The sequence below is a fragment of the Musa acuminata genome, chromosome BXJ2-3 (genome assembly GCF_036884655.1).
Source record: "Musa acuminata AAA Group cultivar baxijiao chromosome BXJ2-3, Cavendish_Baxijiao_AAA, whole genome shotgun sequence".
NCBI classification, from domain to species: domain Eukaryota; kingdom Viridiplantae; phylum Streptophyta; class Magnoliopsida; order Zingiberales; family Musaceae; genus Musa; species Musa acuminata.
The window spans coordinates 42,646,821-42,663,351 of NC_088340.1; the positions used below are offsets into that span (position 1 = coordinate 42,646,821).

Sequence of the window (16,531 nt, forward strand, 5' to 3'; positions counted from 1 at the left end):
CAAACAGGATCCAGTTGGTAAGAGACAGCAGTACTTGCTTGAAAGCACATCTACTAACAAAACAAAGTATCGAACAGAAAACAACTATATGTAAAAGGAAAGCAGAGATGGATATGAATCTTTTTTTTAAAGGCGAACAAAAAAACAACTCATCATTACCAAATACACATTTTCTTTACAGAAAACAGAAGGCACCAGTTTATAAAAGATGACAGCCCTCCGCATATTCTACTTACATTTTGCAAGACAAAATAAAGACAACAAGAACTGCACAACGACACAACTTTATACTGTTTTTTCTTTTATTTTTCAGGAGGATGGGTCAAATAAAAGAACAATCAACTTCAAGAAAAACACACACAGAGATCTGTTGGTTCTCTCATACTGCATAGATAGTTCACATGCTCCTAAGGAAGCTTCAAGTTTCTGAACACCTCTACTTCCTGATAACTACTGTCTTCTTCTGCACAGTATATCATCTTCTATGTTGTGTTATTATATACAACTCAGAGTAGGGTACAACCGTACAAGTGTTTTCTGCTTCGTGCTCATTACCCAACTGGCTCCTCCAAATCTGCCAAAGTAATTTTGTATCTCCATAACGAGATATCCTTTTCAGATAACGTCACCTGCTGTGGTCAGATGTAACACAGAAAAGACGTTTCATAATCAGAGAAGCATAGAAAGCTATGAAAACATAGCTAGGTTTTCAATACATTCACGACGGACTCCTAATATTCCAAACAACAGACTGCATTATAAATATAAGATTTGGTTGATAGAGATAAACAAGCATGACTCATTTCCGTGAAGCTTGTGCTTCAATTGAGAGAGATGAGACACAATTTATACTTGAGAAATGGAAAGAGTCAAAGTACATGGATCTGCTTGTCCAATTTCCTTTGGACCCAGAAGCCATTTAAGAAAGTGACTAAAAGCATCCAAAGGTCACAGGAGATATCTCAGTCAAGCTCTCCAAGTTATCCGAGACTCTTTGATGTCTTAATGTAGGCCGAGAACACAGAAGTAGCAAAATAAGAGAAAAATCTAGGAAATGTTACATTGCCGAACTGAGAGCTTCATGACTCCTGTCAGGGAGCATCCAAAGGTCACAGGAGATATCTCAGTCAAGGAGCTCTCCAAGTTATACGAGACCCTTTGATGTCTTAATGTAGACCAAGAACACATAAGTAAAAAAATAAGAAAAAAATCTAGGAAATGTTGCATTGCCGAACTGACAGCTTCATGACTCCCGTCTCTCCTTTCTCCTAATTCCTCTAGCAAACCTTACTAATATGTAGTAGAAATCATCATAACATGGTCTGTGATCCTAACAGGTCCCGGTAACCTGTATAGGACTACATTTAAATCCTAATATTGATTTACCCCAAGAAATTCTGATTACCTTCTGGCTTATATAGTGAGTTTCATTGGATATATAGGCTACTAAAAGAAGGCGATCTGAGGCTTGAACATCCAAAACAAATTGAAATAAATTTAATAGAAAAGAAGAAATATCTTCACCTTTGATGGCTCTTGGCAATGAGATCTCATGAATTTCTTATGTCACTTCTTTGGGTCTCACTAGCAGATGCATGACTTTCAGCTCCTTCACCATCACGCCTGGCAACCTTCAAGACCTTGTTTTCAAGCGACAATTCAAGCTCTCCTTTTCTCTTTTGTTTAGTTCGACAAGCCAATGCTTGAGATGCTGCAACCGCACGCACACTGAAAGAACTTGAAAGTTGAAATTTAATGAATGGTAATATGCAACTTGGAAATAACATAAATTTATGAAATAGATTGCATACATTGTGGAGTGTCTCAAATTGTAGCGCTTTAATCCTGGGATTTCTGTCCCAGGAATATTTTCTATTTGAAAGCAACATCCTAGTGATGATACATCCTCGGTGTGAGCTTCAGCACATTCTCCTTCAAGACTCATCATTCCATATTTAAGATCAAGGCACCTCTTCTTAGAACATACTGTTACTTCATCATCATTTAAAGAATATTTTTCTTCAAGACACTTATCCTTGATAAGACATTGTGCTCTGCAAGTTGACTGTTCACTGTGTTTAATTTGAGAGGCCTCTTCAAGGTTGGCATCCTCAACAAGTGCATTAACGGAACGTGACTTTTTAACAAGTATGGACTTCCTTCTCACACTGCGACCAGACTGTTTCTGTTCCAATGGCCAAAGCAAAGAATTCAATTCAGGACGGATAGAACATCCCTCCCTGTACTTTTGTTCATCCACAGAGTGTAAAGTTGGCTCTTCCAAGTCCCTTACTCTATCATTTAACTCAAATATCAAAATATCTGCAGACCTATCTGCAATTTGAGAATCTCTTTTTGTGGCATCATCATCATTGTTTGATCTTTCTGGTTCTGCATTGTACTGGACTCCACCGGCAGACTGAGCCCACTGGAAAGCATTAACATCTCCAGGCAGTGGCCCAGGCTCAAGATTGTCTTCATGCTCTAAAGGTTCTCCATCAAGACAAACAGACTTTTCACTGTGTTCTGTAGCTTTTTTACCAGGAGAAAAATTCAACAATCTCGAACATCTTTGCATACATGGTAATCGTGCTTCCAGTTTGACAGATCCAGGGCAAGTTCCCTGATCAGATACTTCAACACTTCCACCTGACAATGCTGTGTCCCCTCCATCCTCAAATCCACAGTACCTGCAAGCCTTAAGCTGCTCAGCTGATGCAGGCAAATAGTCACCCTCCTCTGCAGGTTCTACCACTTGGTCCTTGTTGTTCCGGCTTAGGGTTCCTGATGTAGATTGGCCAGCTTCACTTTTCTTTCCAAGAACTAAAAGCTGTTTCTCACTTTTTAACTGATCCTCCTGCTCTTTCAACTTCAGAATATTTGATTCATCTAAACTGCTCAAAATCTTGCAATTGTTTAGAACAATGTTGCTTCTCCTGTTAGAATTATCCTCCTTTTCAAGCAATGTTTCCTTAACTTTCTCTGGGATTCTCTGCATAATTTCATAAACAACATGAGCATTTTCACTGTTGAATACTTCAAGAACATCCATCTTCTGATGTGTTGTTTTATCCTTGAAGGCCTCTTCATCCGATATAGAATCCTCTAAATCCATCTGGGCATGAATGCTCACCTCCGGATTCTCCTTTCTCAGTCTTTCCTCTTCAGTGCATCTCCATTGATCAAATCTTTCTTTTTCATCAAAGAGCTGCTTCAAACCTTCTTCTAGTGACAATCTTCTCTCACCTAACAATTCCCACTCTTTCACAAGTTTGCCCCTTCCTTGTCTCATTTCTTCTTTTTCATTTTCAATTGATACTTTCACGGCACTCAACATTATATCATTTTCTTTCTCTCTGTTCTTCAAGTTCCCAATTTCTCTCTCCAAAAGTTGTTCTTTCTTGAAAAGCTCTCTCTCTCTGTTCTCAAGTATAATTTCCTTATGTGCCACCTCTTCAATTCTCCCTTGCAGTTGTTCATCAACAGCTCTTTTCTTCTTCTCTGTCTCCAACTCAAACTCGTCTTTTTGAGACTCTAGGATGGAATTATGGAAATCAGTGATTTTCTGGATCTCCACCTTCACAAATTAAGAAAGAAATGTCAGGCTAACTTCTGAGGGTATGAAAGCTGGAAATAATGAACTCCACAAGATTAAGGGAATGCAAAAATTCAAGATAGAGTGAGATGACTCAAAATGTAATCATCATCTTATTGAAATAAGTTTTACGTGTGCAGTTGCAGTAGGATAACCACACAAATGTCTGACAACCACTACCAATGACATCTCAAGGTCCAGAAATATAAATTTAATAAGAAATGACAAGCTTCCAGATCATGCATGGCAGGTGGCTATAAGCTGATATTGCCAACTTTGGCAATATAGCAGGTGTACCATCACATGCAATACAGTGTTGTTACAGTACCTTATCCATGGAGTTTGTAATGTTGAGTGCCGACTATGATGTGAAAGATCTGGACTCACTATTTGAAAGGAAGAATATGTTTCTTAACAGGTCAAACCACAACTGAACTGCAATGCGTAGCCAATGAAATCTTGCACACATATGAACATCGACAATGTTTAATGTTTCAGTAAGATCACCACTTCCATACAATTTCTTGATGAAAGCCATCAGATATCACAACAATCAGCTGCCCATGCTTGTGAATGGGGATCTGTTTCCATTGTGGTAAACTGGGACACTATTATAGCAACTGCTAGAAGCATCATTAGGATGATTAGAATGAATCATCAAACCCTTCCAACACATGCTGATCCTTTAGTTGCTTATTGTCTTGTCATAGTTATGGATAAGTTCCTCTGTGAAGGATGGATAAGCACAGCACATAAACATGACACAATATGGACTCCTGACAATGATGATATTACAGTAGCAGGATACAACTCGGTATAGATACTAAATAATACATGGTTCGCCTTACTGGTCCGTACCGGTGTACCGACCAACTATTGGTATGGTACGTACTGAGTTATACCAAGTCATACCAAACGTATCAACGCATAATATATGAAGGCATATTGATGTACCGCCCATACCAAGCAATATGTCGTGGTATGACGAACCTTGAAATAATGTGTATCTTCTAAATATCACTAACAATTTTATGTATGAAGAAGATATACTTATTATCATATATATGACTTACAAAAAGAATCAATTATTTGTAAGTACTTGAAAAGCACACATGAAACACTAGTGACAAATTCAAAATTATAGTACGTTAAAAGTAAAAAAAATTCATAAATTGCAGTTAGTTAACAAGTCTAGAAGCCTTATTCAGATAATATATACAAACACACACATATGTGTGTGCGCGCACATGCTGAAATAGCTATATATTGAAAATTTTGATGCAAAATGATAAACTTGTCCTTATAACTTAAGCTATTGACACATGGTGAGAAATATTTAGCAAAGCAAGAATTTGAAATGTCTATATTTTGTATGTGCAAAGTGATGCAGATTATATTCATCCATTTCCAGCACACCCACAAATTTAGCAAATTAAAGTAGTACTTGATATTTGGTAACATAGTGTACATAGGTATACAATCAGAAAAAGAATCCGTACAAGAAATGATCAAATCGTTATCCAAGAAGACATCAAATTTTATCGATACCAAGAGCAAAGTAGACTAAATCAAGGAATAAAGTACAAAAAGAACAAAAGAGCATTACCATGATATTATATGTTTTCTTGCTAGTTACAATAAAAAAATGTCAGCAACCTAGACATTTCAACTATCATTTTCCAAAGTCAATCAATACAAGAAATTTATGTCCAAATTTGACGAACAAAAACCATGCTTCAAACTAATTTATGCATCTAATTTAAATGATTAAGCAAACATAATCAAACTGCCCTAGAAAACTGTAACCAAGCGTGAGAATGTTTCTTTTAATCCTGCTCACCAAATTTCCATTGTTGAAAGGAAGTCATATATTCGAATTTCATTTAGAAGTGCTAGTTTTGCCTTCTTTTGTTTGTGCCCTCTTTCCTATCTTAAATGACTTAATACTACGAATACCCAAACCTCATCCTTCATATGGTACAAAATTATATGAAAGTAATAGACAATAAGTAGAATTTTCCGAAAAAAATATTCACTTCATAACATGCACTTACTCTTTCCTTATTGTTTAGCTGTTCTTCAATGGCAAGTAACTCATTCTCTTTCTTCTCTAGAAACTCTTGCTTTAGAAGAGCTTCCTGCAATCATTGTTAATTAGGAAGAGGAAAAGAAAAGATGAAAAATACATAAGATGACATAAACCTGCAATAGATAAGAAGGAAATGGAAAAAACGAACTTTTTCTTTAGCATCTAAAGCTCCAATTCTCATGCACATATCCTCTTCTTTCAATTTAATCAATTCATTGGAGATCTCCAAGGTTTTCCGTGCCTCCTCAAGTTCCTTTTCTTTCTTCCTAAAGGTGTTGTCTCTCTCATTTGTCTCCATCTCTCTCTGGTTTTCAGTGCTATGCCACTTGCCAAGCTTCTTCTGATTGTCCTGCAGCTGTTGTTCCCAAGCCCGCAAGTTCTCTCTTTGTCGAGAAAGATCCTTCTCAAATGCTTTTTTCCTATATGCAATAAGTCAGACCCAAGATCATAAGTTATTTGAAAGAAATCAATATGCTTCAGCACATATCAATAAAGTCCTAGACCTGATAGTTGACAGAAAATGCATACTCAGCAATAAAGGATGAGGTTTGTTTAAAAAGTTCATGCTCACGAGCCTCCACTTCCTCTAATCTTCTATCTACCTCTGAACTTTTCCGGCTCACTTTTGCCAATCTAGCATCCAAAGAATGTTGCTTTTCTTTGATCTCCAGGCATTTCTCTTCGATAGTGGCCTCAAGAGTATGTGCTTCAGACAGTTTCTTCTGGGAATCCAATTTAACCTCAGCAATTTCAGCATGCATATCATTCAAAGCCTTCTCAAGCTGAATCACAAAATAAAAAAGAAATTGAATAAGACCTATAGAATGGAGAAATATAAACTGTAACTTAGATCATTATAACAGAAAGAAGGCTATAGAAGTGGAGAAATGAGACATGTTGATAGTGTTTTTTAGCATAACAAGCATAACACTATATCAAAGATTCAAAATATCAGTGAGATGAAGACACAAAAAAGCAATCCTCTGGACTTTCTTGTAAATGATGGACAGAAGATACAAAAAGTTGTCTGTCTCTTTTAAATTTTATCGTCTGTCTTATCACCTTTCTCTTTCTGTTACTAAAGTTCACTTGCATATTCAAACCTTGTCTATTTAGTCTAAAATTCTCAAAATAAAAAGTTATCAATATATCTTGAGTTTAGAGCTAAGCCTTGTTCTACATTCATTCATCAGATGAACTTAATATTGAACAGGCTAAAACATGGAACTTCTTATTACATCCGACTAATAAATTCATCCACTGGAGCAAATAGACAAACTTAAAATAATCCTCGATATAAAATCTATAATGAGTAATCATTTATCCTGTCTCCTGTTATCCTATCACCAGTGCCAACTCTATCGTGTCCATCTATCATATATTATGTCATCATATGTAGCACAAGACTTAATTTTCTAAAACTCATCATGTTAAATTCTAAAACCTAATCAAAAGTTTTTCATTGCAATAAAATGTGTACAATTCCTTTTCTTTTAACTATCTTAATGAGTAAATACTTCTTCGGTAATCTTTAAAGTTTAAGACAAACTCATCTTCACTATTATAATGGGAGAGGGAGGGCTCTGCATCCAAATGTCCAATGCATCACTCTTGGTCATAGGAGTAAGTATTTATTCTCATGTCCAAGCACCAGTTATAAAGAGGATCTCAATAACTGGTTCAAGTGCATGTGCATGAAAATCCCATTTTCAATAATACTAATCCAAAATATTTATCCATCTTTATTATATCACAGGGTCATGTTTAATCCCATAATAGATTGTCGCATTGTGCAACCTTGCACATCCTTCTCATTGCTATATATTACCAATATGTTTTTTCCATTATAATTTTTTTGACAAAATCTTGTCTTAAACAACATAACTATGACCTTCTTTAATCAATCGTTTGCACCAAAATTTCTTATGTATCTACAATAGCTGGTCCTTAATCATCTTTTTAAACTTGTTTTTTATATTATTTTGATCAAATAACTTCTTAAACTAACTCTTCCATCTTTGCTGATTGGATCTTAATATTTGACAAGAATGCTTTTGTCTGAATCTTTAAGAATTTTATATTCTCTAGACATCTACACTCTTCTTTAGTCACTGTTTAAATGTAAAAATTACTGTCAACCTTATGTTTAGACCCACTATTAGCTTTTAAGTCCATCCTAACAATTTGTCAAATTTATATATGCCTATTTTCTCAACAATCGCTTTTGCAGCTGATTTGATAACTCTCCCTTCGGAACATACAAGAAATTTTTTTGTGACTGATTAGAAGTGATTAGTCAATAGTATTAACTATTAACATGATATCATTAAACTGTGTTTTCATTAACCATTTTTCATTACTTCCATTGTTAAATTTCTCCATCTTTAGAACACCACCAATTATCTCACCTTCATTACCTTACACACAGTTCCAATTAGACTATATATTATATGCTTTCTCTGAATCTCTGGTATAGTTTGGGATTTTTGCATTTTCTTCATAATGAGAATTTAAAACTATATTTTGTCCACTCTTCTATCAATGGATGTCCATACAGATGATTAGATATTTGCCCCTTTTGTTAAAGTATGTACTAGAAAGCATAAAATCCTAAGAATAAAAACATCCCAAGTAAAAGATCATGGTATTATGTAACACATTCTTGTAATGTTTTATTTTTATCTAGGCAAAATTCAAATGCAAGGCGATGAATGTTAGGCTTCAGAAAATTCATCCCAACAGCCATGATCAGCAAGTAGCAAAAAGTACCTTGGCGGCATTATGATATAAGTAAATCAAATATTTTTTATGGTCAAAGAAGTGCGCATAAAAGTTGAATAACTATCAATTAGTAAGGTGTTCCATAACGATAATTCATTTTTTTCTATATTATATGTAGAATGTTCACTTAAATTACAAGATAATTCTTCTAGATAATTAATTTGGGGCATATGCAGAATTTGCATAATATATGAAGACATGAAAAAGCATAAATTTTAGCAATTCAATTTATTAAAAGAATTTGGAGAGCCAGTAAAACAAAATGTTGCAGCAAAAAAGAACTGAAGTGTTACCTATCATAGAAATACTATTCCAAGAACAGCAAGGATAAAATAAGAAAAATAAGATGCTACAGATGATTATTTCATAATAGATGCATTTGCTTTTGGCAATATGGAATTTGGAGAAAATAACTATCTAGCATCTACTAGTCATTTACATGAATGATGGACTGCCTCTGAAAGCCCATAGCCCGCCTCAAATTTCCCTCACTCTTTTCAAATTCAGCAACAGCAACAATGTGTGCTGCTTGCATACACTTTTGAAGTTGTGCCGCCTCAGACATTTCTTGCCTTAACTTATCATATTTAACAGCCCATTCCTTCTTCTCTATCAAAAGGAGCCCCATATGATACTGGTACTGATAAAGCTGAGATAAAATAGACCAGTTAGATAACAATTTATTATCAAATGTTAACTAGGAAAAAATTAAAATAAATTCGAAGTCGAACCAATTCATGTCACAAAATAACAATAGAATATGTGGTCCATGATAAATAACAGTCTGCATTGACCCAAAAAGTAGAGATGAAATTGCACAAGAAAGTGACTATGGTAATTGTACTAAGAATAGCAACAAAGAGGAACTCAATTGCTGGATTTCATGAATAGATGGATCAGTTGTAAGGACTAAATGCAACAGCCAAGTGGCTGCTCTACAATGTCAATTCTGGGGAAAGATATTTCAGAACTGGAGGTAATAAGAACTCACTGAATCATGGACACTAATCTGTCACAAGGATCAGCAATATCATGATTAAACCAATTCGTCAAGTTGACTTTACTACTAATCAAGTAAAAGTAAAAGAAATTTACAAGAAAGCAATTGTTTCCTATGGCTCCTCTAGAACCTAAGCAACATGGCGAATTCAGTCAACGAAAGTAAGCAATGCATATGTTGCTTGGTCAAGTCTAGAGGCATATGTTCTTTTCCATACAGAGAGAGAATTTTAGCCAGAATGCTTGATACTAGTGAAGACCACCTACAATCAATCCAAATTAACAGAGAGCTATGCCAACATAATATTCTCCAAATTATCCACCATAATTTTCAGCATATAATTTCTTATTTTCTCTGCCCTTTTTCATGCAAATTCAAAACATTTATCTTTCTATTATGTCCTAACAATGAATTTCAATATAGAAGTTTCTAATATAAACAGTTAACTAGCTGAAGCACCAAGTGGGTGTCCTTGAAGGCATCTGTTCAACAATTCTTTTAAATGGTAGCATTGTCAGAGCCCTAAATCTCAATCTTTTCTTTCCCAAAGCTTTATATGGGTCCCATGTCACCTCATTTTGACTTAAAATTCACAAACAAATACAACATCTTCTTAAAATTTAAAAGGAATCGCTGAAATTCAGAGCATGTACTTCGCACATCAGGCATAAACATGCATGCTGGATGGGCACGGTTCAGGAGCTCTGTTCCTTTATTTCCTAGAACCTAAAACTTGATCTGATTCCTTTAATTTAGTTTAAATGGTCCAGAGTTTAACTGACATACATGGTTCTCAATTTTCATATGATCATAGCACAATTACGTAGTAAACTCTTTCTTCTTGTTTGATCTTGAACATGCTTCTATTAAACCCCCAGAAAAATGAGAAAAAATTTGATCCAATTTGTTGGGTATGCATGATATCTAAATAGTAAAAAAAACCAAGTTTAGCGGTGAAAGCACCAAAATATTCCTTTAACTGCGCAGATAAAACATATACTAGGAATGAAAAATGCATCATTCTTGTTCTTCTTGAAATTCATATAAATTTCTTTTCTGAATTTGGTGTTATTGAGATATGTGCACCTTACCAATAACTCAGGTGGCCAGGATCTTAAGAAGACATGCTAATGACTAGACTCTCTTGCAACCTCAAGATTATTTAACCTATCTGGACATTCAGATAACATGCTCCAACTTACCTTCATGTTATGACAGGCCATGTCCACTAAACAAAATCCAACAGTTTTCAACCACATGAATGATGTGATAGGAATGATAAGGAATTTCAAACAGAAGAGATTGGTGTGTATAAGAGTCCATCTCAATTTTTGTAGAACGTGGAAAAAGCTTAATCATTTCATAATGTGTATAGAACAGATGATGCAGCAGACACTTAACAAACTTACGATAAAACCTTGACCAATCAAAGCAGAGCTCAGGATCCAACCATAGGGAAAAAGAAGCAAAGACAAAGTAGACAAAGGTTGGGCTGGCTATCTGAACGAACAATTCTTCCTTTAACAAGGGAGCTTAACAGAAGGTTCGATCCACTTTTTGCATCTCATCATGGAAAAGGAAGATGGCTTTTAACTTCTCTTTTCAATTTTTCTCTGATAAGTACAGGAATGGAGACTTAAAATTGTACTTCCTAAGTAAAGGATCAGCACCTTTGTTCTTCCAATTTCTTTAACTTTATATAAATATTAAAAGTGCCGTTTCAACTTGGATTTGATATGCATCTGGACTCCATTCTTATTTCTCATTTGCAAATTCTATTTTGCTAAATTTCATATTTAGGCTATAGAACATATGGCCCAAGCCCTAATTTCAGATTTCACCTTTCCACAACTAGTTTACAAATCCTACTATTTGTTCTAATTTAATTTTAGAATACCTTACTGCAGGAATCTCTTTGGAAAAAAAACTCTGAACCATTTGGCACTGACGAGATCAACTTTCATCATTTTTGACCTCATACCTCTTGAAACTAACAAGCAAAACAGATATGATATTTGAAAAAAAAAAAAAAAAACTAGCCAATTTCCAACAGCTGTAATACAATATTCCTAAGCAATATAACCAACATAATCATTTGGTTCCAGAAAATATTTAACCAAACGAATAAGGGTCGTTAACGTTTTAATAGAACTTCCATATATGCAACTTTAGGTCTATCCACGTTCATGGCCTTTGAAGTGATCTTGCTGTCCCTTCTTCAAAATTGCACGCTGTCTTATTTGCATCTCAATATTTTATGTTAACTCTCAGAGAAAGTTGATTCTTGACTTATACTAGTTGTACTATGGTCCCTTTCTATCTCATTCATAAGCATACATCAAATAGCATCTAAGCCCCACTTATGCATCATATATTATTTTTCGCTTTTCATCGTTCATGCAATGCATGGTTCATTTACGATCAATCTTTAAGTTATCTAAGAGATGTAGCATTCCTATTATAATTAAGAAGAAATGCAATGCAACAGAGTGAATGTAGCTTGATATAAAATCAAGAATATGGAGACATGGTGAAAATCAAAGCAGTGTATCACGCCACAGCTAACCATCGATGAAAAGGAAAAAGATGGGGCCTTTGAACCTCTTTCTCAAGCTCGGATATTCTTCGAACGAGTGCTTCTCTGTCCCTCCTCTGCAACACCGCCTCATCAAGAAACCCCGCTTCTCTAAACCGCCTCCACACCTGCGCCTCGCTCTGTTCTTTCTCACGATCCTCGCCATCACCACATAAAGGAAGCTCCTCCGGTTGAGGAATCGCGTTCCCGGCCACCACCTCCCTTCCTTTCCTCGTGCCAGGTACCACGCCGCCCCAATTACCAAAACTTGATTGCGCAGGCCCATTCCTCCGCGCTGCGACAACCCTGGGCGAAAGAAACAAACCCTTCTTCTGCGGTGCAAGCATCGTAGCTCCCCTTCATAACTTCAAGACATCAATGTTCTACATGGCAACAAAACCTACATGAATCAGGTTTGTGGCGAGAAATAACAAAGGAACCGCGGTTCTACACGGAAAAGACGATGATCGGAACCACTTCGGCCGATCAAAGCCCTAAATTGAATCCTTCCGAGCCCCGAAGTCTCTCTTGGTCGGAGAAGCGATGGAAGGGCCCTCTACTTTCCACCTTTCCTTATTTTGGTCGGGACGTTCAAAAGCTTAATAAAACCCAAGAGAAGTCGGCGGAACGGAGTAAACGGCTGAAGTCTAAATGCGAGGCGAAACGGAGAACACACTTTTGTAATTACACCCCTCCATGTCCGACATTTGGAAATATTTCTCTTGACAGCAAAGAAAGGAAGGGATTTTAATCTTTACAACCCTCCGAGTTCTTCTATTTAGATATCAATACTAACTTAACGGCTAAGTTAAGGTTGGGGAAGAAAACGGGAACGGCATTTTCGTAATTATATTTACCTTCCTATATGAACATAGGATTAACACACCAAAAATGTCTCCCGGAAACTACCTCATGTGACCTGGTTCTCTCGGATGCCTGAACTGTGGGACCCGCATGTGTGATAGGTCGGTGGCGTCTTTTGGTACCCAAAACACTGGAGCGTGTCAAGTACATGGCATTGAACTAAAGCAACACGTGGTTATAGCCACTTAATTAGAATGTTGTTGAAGGACTAATTACAGTCTATATTATCATCATAATTTTTATACTTAAAAAAATTATGTTAATATTTTTATAACATAATACATAATACTAAATTGACATAAAAACGATATTCAAAAATATAATTTCAGCATCTCTTTTTTTATAATTTTATCGATAAAAAATAATTTTAATATTCTACATATTAAAAAATAATTAAAATTATATTTGTATTTATTATTTTTAAAAAATTCAACGCATGATATTACATATTATATTTTTCATCAATACAACTAACAACATCAAAACAAATAAAATTATTTATTTCACTTTTAAAATATAAAAATCTCAGTATAAATTTTTTAAATATAAAAATCATAATACTAATACAATCCAAGTTAGATTTAAGACATAGAATAGGAAACAAAATTCATTGTTACTGTACTTATATATTTTCAAATAAATGATATATTTATTGTGAAAAATATGATTGCATTTGCAATGACTTAACAATTAGGATAAAAAATCAGGTTAAATTTCTTCATAATATATACTATCTTAATAACACAGTAATGGCTACTATTAAGTAATGGCTATTCTTAATTAGATTCAAATGATGAACAAACAACAATTGAAGGCAAGTTCTAGTTAATGTAGCATTTAGTCTTGGCTGCAGATTTGGGTACCCATTTTCCAGTCAATCACAAGCATTGCAGCAAAAAGTCAGGAGGTTCCACACATAGTGACGAATGAAATCAACAAGAAATCACAACGGTGATGCTTCTTTGAGATTTCAACCACGTTGTAGTGTGCCTTATTGCATCCGCAGCAGTGGCTTGTTGAAGATAAGATCAAGCTTTGTCTCAGTAAAAACCAACGTTTTTTGGATCTCTTTGATCAGATTCAGCAGCCTTGCCTTCATCACCAAGAAAAACAAGCCGACCTGCAGAAGTTTTGACCCATTTTAGTATTACACTACATGTAAAAATCCATCTCCATGCATTAATTCATTAACATCTGGCTTCCTTTTCAGGACAGTATTGGCTCCCTCCCTAGGTTGCCAAAAGATCTAATCATCAGTGCGACTTTAAGGAATTTGTACTGGAATGCAATTCAACTAGTGTTTTTTAGTTCAGAACTTTGGCAATATGTTGCACATCATAGCATCAAGATTTTGGTCAAAGACCTGAGGATATATCAGCTCCTAAGTTTGAATGAGAAAAATGCTTATTCATCAATTTGACTTGTTCAGTATTTGAACAAACTGAATTGTTGCATATACTATGGCAGACAAAAAATTATTAAATAGTTATATTATGGAGCACGATAACTCAATCATCAATGACACAGTGGCTTTCAATTCATCTCTGGAAGCCAAAATCCAAAATGCAGAATAAAATAATGGGCAGAAATTTTGCATATATCATCAGATCTCTGCCGACTACCTTTTCTTAATTAGCAAAAGAACAACTAATCTGCATTCTACAATTATAGGTTAATGATCATTACTAAGTTTTCAAACTTTAGAAAGCAAAAAGGAAAGGAAATGAAGGTACCATCACGGCGGATTGCAACTTCTCTTATGCGCCTAACAAGTCCACTAATTGGGTCACTAAAGACTTTAGTCTCCAGGTTGCCCTCCAAATACAAAATCGACCTATAACAAAGAAAGTAACAAGTAATTACCACTGAAAAGAATACAAACTCTGACTGAATAGAGATGCAAAAAACAAACTGTCAGTTTATTCGATCCATCTCATATCACAATTAGCACTTCCCCATCACATAATATTAGTCATTTACAAAAATTACTTTAGACACAAACAAAATATTAAAGGAATTGTTCATATCATAGTAAATCAAAAGTTTAGATTACATTGATATTACCTATATTCAACATGTCTAGAAGCCATGTACCCTACACATATATATCATACGTTAACATTAATAGATCATGTGTAATAACATTTCATAGGCATGAAGTATCCAAGAAATAGTGGTCCAGTACAGAAGACTCCCACTAAGATGATGTCCATAAAGGGTCACCTTTTAAGGAACTTGCATCTGCAAATAGAGTAGACTATTTTCATGACTAGAACTAATCACAAAAGGACCAACCTTACCACGATGCCATAGTCCACCCTCTTATTGTCTCCTCGATCAAATGCACAAAAAAATAACTAAAAAACCAGATTTGGTCTTTGTTGGAAGTGATGATATGCTTTAGTGCCTTTTTTTCTTTTTTACATCGTCAAGTTTCCTACATTAGATGAACTGTAATTAGCAGTTGTTCTTCAAATAAAATCTAAGGTCGAGCATCCTAGACATCTCTTGTCCATTTAGCACCAACAGAACAAATCTTGTTTACATAAGATTTAACAAGTCACCTGAACACCATCGCCCATTTCAAATATTACAAATAATCAGCTGCTTCATTAGGCATCAAGATGCGAAAACAAAGCTTACAAAGGCAAATCAATGCATTTAGATGAGCAGCATTATGGATAAAAAATAGTTGATTTCATATCACAATGTCAAAGTAAATCACTAGATATTACTCAGCTATATCATCAGACGACACTCACCCAGGCTTGACGTGCTTGAGGGCGAGGCTGCCGAGCCGGTCAGGGTACACACTGACCCTGTGCCACTGCACAGCGCACCGTTCTGCATACTCTCTCGGCTCCTCATTGTCAAGCGGCCGGCGGTTGTTCCGGATCCCTCCAGTCCCCAGCGAGAAGAGAACCACGGCGCGACCGCTCCTCAGGTTCTTCTGCACCGGCCGCTGTCCCACCTTCCCCACAAGGATCGCCTACGAGACAAACAGACCTCTCGATCAAAAACGAGACTCCTATGGTCAACCGCGTTTAAAGGAGTTAGTTCAGAGTTAGGGTTCGCTACAACTTTTCACCTTGTAAACGCCTTGATCAAGGCCGTTCTCTAGGGGGCGCTGGAAGGGACGAAGCCGCTGGGGGGTCTCGCCTGCGGCTGTGGCATCTTCGGCGGCGGAGGCGGCGGCGGAGGGGGAGGAAAGTGAAGGGTGAGAGGTTTCGTCCGTGTACGAGTGGAAATCTTCTGAGTCGGCGTCGGGGGAGGAAGAGGAAGAGGAGGAGGAGGAGGAGGAGAAGCGTACGGCGGCGGGGAGGAGAAGCGGGTGACTAGTGGGAGGAGCGCGGAGGCGCCTGGAGAGGGACGCGAACGCGGAGAAGGAAGAGGAAGCGGCCATAGAGCGGAGTAAGGTCTCTTCTTTGGTAGTAAAACCCTAAAGCTCGAGATGGGACATCGGGTTTTAGATGGTTTAAGAAGGCTATCTCGACCAGAAAAGAGGTCACCCAAGAAACATACACTCGGGTCCCGAAATGGAGCGACGACGGCCCGCACAACTCCGAGCCTTAACGCTGGGACGGGTGGCCTCTCTGCATCAAGTGTAGTGGGTAATATAATATTTAT

At 36.4% G+C, this 16,531-nt stretch overlaps 2 protein-coding genes across 4 annotated transcripts; both read right to left on the bottom strand.

Moving 5' to 3' along the window:
- Positions 1-108: 108 nt before the first annotated feature.
- On the bottom strand, positions 109-12,648 carry LOC103979944 (nuclear matrix constituent protein 1). Of its 3 annotated transcripts, none has more exons than XM_009396210.3 (8): positions 12,067-12,648; positions 8,905-9,114; positions 6,213-6,466; positions 5,833-6,103; positions 5,650-5,733; positions 1,812-3,577; positions 1,525-1,728; positions 109-629 (listed from the first exon to the last, which is right to left on the bottom strand). In XM_009396210.3, the coding sequence occupies exons 1-7, from the start codon at positions 12,385-12,387 to the stop codon at positions 1,551-1,553; spliced, it is 3,084 nt and encodes a 1,027-aa protein (XP_009394485.2). In that variant the 5' UTR covers positions 12,388-12,648; the 3' UTR covers positions 109-629; positions 1,525-1,550. The 3 variants fall into 3 exon arrangements, with proteins under 3 accessions (XP_009394485.2, XP_064957357.1, XP_064957358.1); XM_065101285.1 differs by having other exon boundaries at positions 1,525-1,737; XM_065101286.1 differs by having other exon boundaries at positions 109-632; positions 1,525-1,737.
- Positions 12,649-13,658: 1,010 nt separating this feature from the next.
- LOC135608425 (uncharacterized) lies at positions 13,659-16,499 on the bottom strand. Its single transcript, XM_065101297.1, has 4 exons — positions 15,993-16,499; positions 15,667-15,893; positions 14,638-14,738; positions 13,659-14,024 (listed from the first exon to the last, which is right to left on the bottom strand). Exons 1-4 carry the CDS (start codon positions 16,305-16,307, stop codon positions 13,945-13,947), a joined length of 723 nt encoding a protein of 240 aa, XP_064957369.1. The 5' UTR covers positions 16,308-16,499; the 3' UTR covers positions 13,659-13,944.
- Positions 16,500-16,531: the final 32 nt, after the last annotated feature.